At 46.1% G+C, this 8,123-nt stretch overlaps 1 protein-coding gene across 1 annotated transcript; it reads right to left on the bottom strand.

The window, feature by feature from the left end:
• Positions 1–6,062: 6,062 nt before the first annotated feature.
• On the bottom strand, positions 6,063–6,904 carry LOC307091561 (inhibin beta B chain-like; the record flags this gene model as incomplete). Its single annotated transcript, XM_079759198.1, has 1 exon — positions 6,063–6,904. A coding segment is annotated over one exon (842 nt), but the record flags the coding sequence as incomplete, so codon positions are not given.
• Positions 6,905–8,123: the final 1,219 nt, after the last annotated feature.

The raw sequence follows: 8,123 nt of genomic DNA, 5'->3' as shown, positions 1-8,123 counted from the left end.
AAAAATTGGAATGGAAGACAATGGAAGCCCATTCTCTGACACTTACTGCTTCAGCCTTCGTAACTTGGTCAATTGTTTATCGTTAACCTTCGTTCAAAGGTTTAACAAATCATGACACTCGTATCTTCAATAATCTGAAAACAATTTTGATTACCTTGATACTTTTGATACATAATCGCAGTTTAAGTTCCTTATCGACTTCGTTTTCAGTTGGTCTCATTGATTTAAGATGAAGTAAGAGCGCAAAGACGTGCAGGCAGTGTTGCCAGATTGGGCGATTTTCCCGCTAAATGTGACTACTTTTTACGACCTTAGACATCATTGCCAGATTGGGGGATTTTTCCCACCTAATTGGAATACTTTTGATCACGTTAGGCTGGAAAAATGAACATTAGGCGAGTACATACAGTTCTGGCTGGTTTTTAAAAAAGCTGGCGGGATTATTAATGTATAATTCTTTCTACAAACGTCAATCAATACCATACCTTTCATATGGCATATTGTTTGTGCAGCTCGTACCACTACTACTTCAGCTACTACTACTACTACCATTAATATTACTACTACTACTACAGCAAGTACAACTCCTACTTCTATCTTCCAGCTTTGACAGTATTACAGTTTAGCTTCCAGCTTTTGCAACAATGTATTTCAGCACTTTTCTTCTTCAGATTATGCAATTCAGCGTCTGTCAGTTTTCGATTTCAGCTTCCAGGTTTTTTAACAGTGCCCTTCAATACATTTGACCTTTCAGATTTTTCAACCGTGCAGGGCAATACATTTGACCTTTCAGATTCTTCAGTTAAATTCCTTTTACATTTCTGCATTTCTAGCAATGCTTTGCGCTTTTCATTCAGCTGTCACTTCATTTGTTTCCAATCATATTTTAAATGGTGTGCATGCTAACATTGTTTACTCCATTTAGACTTTTGGACTTGTTCAAATCCCTTCACTTGATTTAAGCCATGTAACGTTTCTTTACCTCACTTTGTACTACAGCACTCACCGCATTTTCTGCAGGAAATGCATTTTCTAGTTGTTTTTTGCGTTTTTGCCCTTTTCTTTTTTGACCTGCAACAGGAAAGCAATCTGTCTATCTGTCTGCCTTATCTTAAATGTACTTCTACAGTTTTTATTTAGCAATTTAGACAAAGGAATGAATCTAATGTCCTTCACAAAAGGAGACAGTATCTTACTAGCCTGGACATATTTTAGGTGGCCTTACATCATGGCTAAATGCTTACAAAAGCAGTAATTTGAGTGCAGACATAAAGTAGATATTAATAACATTATTTAGGTTTGAAAATAATCAGTCTTGCTTGACTTGCTTGATTCTCTGCCATCTTGTGAGTGGATGAATGCATCCGGTTGTAGTTCAAAGTAAGAGTAACCTTACCTTAGCCAGAGATCGCAGACAGAATCAGGTGACAGGAGAGGGATTTTGTCTTAGTCAACATAATAATATGTATCAAACCAAAGCTGATGAGTGAGCTGAATAAAAGTGTAACTGAAAACTGCAATGCATTGTCTGCTAACTTAATAATGTTCAAATTAATTCAAACCAGCAACTCAAAAGTGTTTTTCAACCCGACACCGGCGGCGACAGTGACACCCACGTGTGATTAATGACAGAGACGATTAGGACTCCATTTCAATACTCGTAAATCACACAAACCGCATATTCAGTACTTTTCCGAAATATCACTCAAACCTGACAGCGACAGCGAAACCATTCCCACTCAAGTATTGGGATATTAACGCTGCCAATCATCCAAGGGCACGAGTGCAAACGTGCTCACCGCCATGTTTGCTGCGTCACAACACCTGAGGCCAGATTCCTTTGTCTTGTGGTCGACCTAGATGCCACAAGAGCAACACAATAAAAGGTTATCGTTGTTGTTGCGCTTTAACCATCACATGCCACGACGACGCCACATAACAGATTGAATGAAGTCTCCTCCGCTCACAACCTGTATTTATCCTACAATGACGCCTCTCAGAATAGGGTCTGTTGGAAAATAGGCTGGCTAAAATGGCCCAATGTGTGAGCATTAGTCACATACTGTATTGCGATAGACCTCTAAGTTAAGCCATTTTCAACTTAATCCTCAATGTACCTTAGTGCCCACCATTTCCCTCTGTCGTCCTTCCCCCGGGACTCCATCTGACTTGTTTTCACTTCCAGCTACCCCCTCTCCACCATGATCTCTTATCCATACCCAGATATCCGCAGACGCTGCCAAAGGTTGACTCATCCAGACTGCGTCTGCCAGATACCAGGCAGACAGACGTCCCTGGTAAGCTCATCGTCTCAGATCTCCACAAATGTCTTCATACGTCTGGCTGTGTCCCCAGCCCAGAACAATTAGGCTGTGTTTTAAATCCATTACTGTGCTGATGGGGAGCAAGTCATGACATGCAGATTTTATTTCCTTTCCGGTTTCTGATATTTGCCGTTTGTTTGGCTCTGTTTTATGAACACTATCTCATTGCAGACATGGTGCACATGTCTGTCCAATTAAACAGATATTCCCTAGGATGGGAAGAAATGACTTTGTGGATTTGCTGTTGTCTGGCTTATATCTTCAAACTTATATCAAACTCACTTAAGTCTAACTTACTTATATCAAGCACACTCAAATCTAACTTACTTATACCTACCTAACTTATATCAACCTAACTGATATCTACATACCTTATACTTAGCTTACGCGTATGTTGCTCACTTATATCTAGCTATTAAAATATAGCTAACACATCTAGCCAACTTATCATCTATATCTACACTGCAGAATGCCTCTCAGATCCATCCCCTGAACTTCACCACTCAAAACGTTTACCAACCGCTAACCTTTTCTAACTAAAACCTTTTAGACTTCATACCTAATCTTCACAATCTCTAAAACAATATCCAATCATAGCCGTCTCTAGTTACAAAAAATACCTGAATGTAACCATCCGTAACCGAATATTTAAACTAAATATCGGAGGGAAAGTGGACCTTGATGCTCAGGTTGCACACCGGGGTGGCAAGGGAAAACAAAAACAAAGATCAGAAAACTACATCGACACTCTTCACGTTGTTCCGGGAGAAACAGGGTCAACACTGATGTAATTGAAGTTTACTTTCCTAGTGTGAACTTAGAGCAGTGTGCACAGGCACACTGAATAAACTGGGCCCGTAATTAATGTTATGAGCCACATCTGTTTTTACCCTGGATGCTAGCTCCGTGAGCGACGTCTTTATGGTCACATGCCTGCGGTAACCAAACCAGATGCTACTAGGTCGTGCTGCATCAACATCCCTGAAGTGTGTGCCCGCTATGCTGTGATTGGGAATGTGGTGGCCCCGAGGGGCCCCCCAAGACTTATTGAGGCTATACTCCTGATGAAGAAACCCTGTGATGCTTTTAACGTTTTTAATTTAGTCTGCCATTAGGTAAGGACAGCTAGCAAATATTTTCCTTTTTTTGAGTATGAAAGGTGGGAAGGTCTTCTAACATGCATGTTGGGTAGAATAAATGTAGTTGACAACTTTGACTGTGTGTTGAGCTATACTAACAATTGACCTATCATAAGTGGAGTTAGTGCCTGGCTTTACCGATAAGCTATCTATATATAGTAGTATGTTTTTTTATACACACACACAAACACACACACACACACACACATTGATGGTGAAATGATTCTGTAAAACAACATACAAGCTACAAATGCATAAAATTGGTAATAAGAAATTTATTTTTTAACATTTGCAAGACAACATATTTCAAAAGTATATTCATATGTTACATTAGCTGTACAGGGATCAGTTGGTCTGCATCTGATGCTAAATGATTGGCAAAAACGGCAACAACTAAAGAAGCTAGGGTGTTTTGGAAGGAGTCGGATATAAAAAAGAACATGAAATTTTACCATGTCTAGATATAAAATAAGATACACGAATGAAGCTGAATATGACCGGTCTCGTACCCTGATACAGTGTCTAGGCCTCTTAGCATCCGTCACAATGTATTTTACAAAACTAAACATGACGACATCGCCATCTCTCAACAGCTGAATATCTTGGCCTCTTTGGTACAATGATTAGGCAAAACACATTTGAACATTTGAGCGACATGTTTTTACTTCTATAAAAATAACATTTCTTCAATGGTTATTTTTCTGAACATTATTACTTTCGTTATTATTGTTTCTTTTGTTATCATCATTATTAATTATTTTACTAATCACACAACGCTTCAGTGCAAATATTCTAACAACCATTTGCTCTGAAGAATAATCAAAGGCTTATTGTGGGTGGTAGTGACCAAGGTGGGCGTCAGTTAGGAGGCGGAGCCAAGAGAGAAGCAGCCTGATTGGACAAATGGCTGTGGCCGACCAATCCCTAATGACTCATTTGTTAATATTCAGCAGTTTCTGTGTTTTCCGCATGCTGGACAAGAAACGACCACGGCTCGTCAACGTAACTGAACGTCTTTAAATCTTTAAAGAAAACAGTGATATACACGTTATTAATTTGGATATGAGTGTATGAACAACCATGTGTGAGCATGTCTGTGTGCATGTGTGTGTCACACTTGGAACAACAGGCAGATTTCAATAAAAATCAAACATTTTAACTAATTTCAGTTACACTTGATTGAGTCAACACTCGATCAATTCCCTGTGGTCCCATGGTGTCAAGGCTACAGGCTACAAGGACCACACATTAAAACTGAAGAAGACACAACAACGATAAACGTCCTGTCCTCTGTCTCTGACCCTAGCTGACCGGTGACCCGACTGCTCCCTAGCCCCTACCCCCAACCCCACCCTACATTTCAAGTATTGGTGATCGTCGGTTGGTCACTACAACTAACGTCCAGTCTGTGCGGACGCGTCAGCACTATACATTGCATAGCTCATGCGGCACTTTTTCTTCCCTCCTTCCTAGCTCCCTACCTCCTTACCTCCTTTCTGTCTTTTTGTGTTTTTTGTGTTTTTCTTTAAAGGATTGTGGTCTCGGCCACCGGCCACATTGGGCTCACTTAAAGGCATATTTATTCGGCAAGTGCTATCAGGATGTGAGCGGGTAAGTGCTAGGATGCACATCATACGTCAAACAACATCAATAGAGCAAAATGGCCGCCAACTGTTCACTTCCGACTTGTTAAAGACAACGGGAGTCGCTATCGGATAGAAACCATATCTTGTTTTAAATTGATTTAAAATAGCTTGTTCCTAAACCCACTTCTATCAGTTTGGCAATCAGATGGCCTGCTGTAACAGATTTTCCTAAAATTATGTTTTTGAAACATTTGACAGAAATTCTGTCTTTACTACTTTTAGGGGTAATTTAATGGAGAGGAAGAAAGTCTTTGTTGGATTCAGGCTTGATTTAGTTATGTGCATTTCTAAAATGTGTACATATTACACAATTAATTGATATGATTGTGGGGGGGAGGGAGGTTGGAATGACACATCTTCAGTTTCCGACATGTTGCCATGGTGATTTAAGTACATCTGAAGTGCCGTGTGTTGGTGCGATTACTTTGATTAAGAACCGGTGACCCCTAAAACTAAAGAAAAACAACACCAACATTGAAGAAAATGATTGATTGTGACCAGGCCACCAATTGAACTGAGGAACACTAGGCCAATGCTGATATTACCGGCTACTCAACTAAGTATTAATTTTAAGACTTTTACAAATAAATCCTGCGTCATTATTATTTAAATCAAAGGATTAATAGTGTTGATTGTTAGTATCTTTTCACGTGTTGAGAACTCTTGAAGGAGCCGCTTGTCATCAGAGTCGCGCTCCCGTCGCGTAACATGAACAAAATAGGATATCAACAAACATAAATATATGTACAAGAGTTTGTGCGGCGTACAGGAGAAAAGGAAGACAAGTGTCAATTGAGAATGTGTGTGCTCACACTTCCACCGCAGTTCATAAATATAATATTTCTTACGTCCATCTCCCTAACGCTAAGGCTAACGACGCCGCTAAAGCTAACGCTGGCGACGCCGCTAAAGCCAACGCCGACGACGCCGCTAGCCACAACGACGTCGTTCCGCTACGCACAGCCGCACTCCTCCACGATCATGTTGGGCACGTCGCGCTTCACGATGTTGTACTCGTCGTCAAAGTACAGCATGGACATGGTGCTGAGCCGGGTGGGGATGCAGCAGGAGTTCATGGAGCCTGGGCTCATGCCCCGCATGCGGTACTGGTTCACCACCGCCGTGTGGAAGGACGACGCCGACCCCGGCACGCCCGCCATGTACGCCGGGCACTTCCCCTCGCAGTAGTTGCCGTAGTAACCGGCCGGCGCGATGATCCAGTCGTTCCAGCCGATGAGGCGGAAGTCGATGTAGAACTGCTGGCGGCAGCACAGCCCGCCGCCGCCGCCGCCGCCGCCGCCGCCGCCGCCGCCGCCGCCGCCCGCCCCGTCGCACTCCAGCCCCCGCTTGCGGATGCGGTGCTGCCCCTCGGCCGGCCGGGCCCGCACCACCAGGAAGGGCCGGTGCGCCTCGTCGCCGCGGTCGGGCAGCGCCGGCGCCACGGCCTCGGCCGAGCAGCCCTCGCAGCGCACGTCCAGGTTCTGGCGGCGGTCGCCGGCGTCGAACACCAGCCGCACGGCCTCCGTCAGCTGGAAGGTGTGCCAGCCGCTGCGCTTCAGCTCCACGCGCTTCTCCACCAGGTTCCAGCGGCTGCCCAGGCCGGGCTCCTGGTAGTACACCTTGACGGTGACCTTGCGCCGGGAGGGCGAGGGCGGGGCCAGGGGGGAGGGCGGCGGCGGCGGCGGCGGCAGCAGCTTGAGGTAGAGCCACAAGGTGGCCTGCATCACGTACAGGTGGTGGTTGCCCTCGTTGGAGATGAGGAAGAAGAGGCTGGAGTTGGACGTCACCAGGTCGTCTGAGGGGGGAGGACACAAGGAGGGAACACAGGTGGTCAAGTGTCAGGAAAAGGCAGGCAAATAAACGCCGGAGCACAACCGGAGTGAAGTCACAGCCTGGGGGGCTTGCATGTTTTTCTTTTTGATTTACTTTTGCATTCTCATGCTTTATTTATGAGGATCTACACCGGAAGGTATGGCAGAAAGAGAGGGGAGGAATCGAACCCTGAGCCTTAAATGGTACACACACTACCCGGTGAACCACCATGGCACCCCAAGGTGCTGCACGTTTCAAGATATTGCTCCACATCTCCCCGTTTCCTCCAAGGTCTGCATCCTGATCCCCATATCCCAACCATCTCCCCCGCCCTACATCCATTTTTAACACTTCGGCCGCTTCACGTCCGACTGGAAGCACGCCTCTTCCTGCCGTCGGCTAGGAAGAGAGAGGCACCACTACACTGACATCAAACAGTGGCCACCACCACGCCCATAAGGAGAGGGCAGCTTTAACCCACTTACACAACGTTCAGATACAACACACTCTGACTGAGACTCTCCCTGGCAACAGGCCTGTAACCTCTTTCTCCTCTCTCTGTTTTGGACCGGGCTGTAAGCATGCAAAGCGCCTAGAGCAAACCCTTTCTAATGGAGGTGGACGGCTCCTAGGGCGCACGGAGGTCTTGTTTAGGCACGGCTGACAGCGCGCTCGGCCTTTTCCTCCAGGATGTTATTCTGAGGGAAGCCCCCCCGTTGGAGGAGGCCCACCGATGGAGGAGGCCCACCGATGGAGGAGGCCCACCGACGGAGGAGGCCCACCGATGCAGGCGGCCCACCGATGGAGGCGCCCCCCTTGAAAACAAGGCGGCCCTCCGCGACCAGCAGGGTAGAGCGAGCGGTTTGAAGGGATTAGCACTGCCACAATAGGGGCCCCGGGGCCCGGAGCCATGGGCCCCCCGCTTCCCCCGGGTGTCCACTTGGACCACGGTTTACCCCCCACCATCCCCCCGCCCCCAAAGCCAGGAGGGAGGAGAGGGGCTAGGGGGAGCGCAGTATGGCGGGTGATGTGGGGAAAGCTTGGGGATGGAGGGCGTACGGAGGGCTAACCACCCAGACAATGGGCCCTGTTAGGCTGGGGGGGGGAGGGGGGCATGTCATCGCAGCAGGGCGCTGGAGGAATGTTGGAGCAACGCTAAACTGTTTACTTCACGCCAGTCGTTCGCATCTAGCATTTTTTCT

The sequence above is a fragment of the Pollachius pollachius genome, assembly GCF_949987615.1.
Source record: "Pollachius pollachius genome assembly, contig: scaffold_540, whole genome shotgun sequence".
NCBI lineage: Eukaryota > Metazoa > Chordata > Actinopteri > Gadiformes > Gadidae > Pollachius > Pollachius pollachius.
Note: the sequence above shows the minus strand (reverse complement) of the source record. Positions and strands in the feature narration are given on the sequence as shown.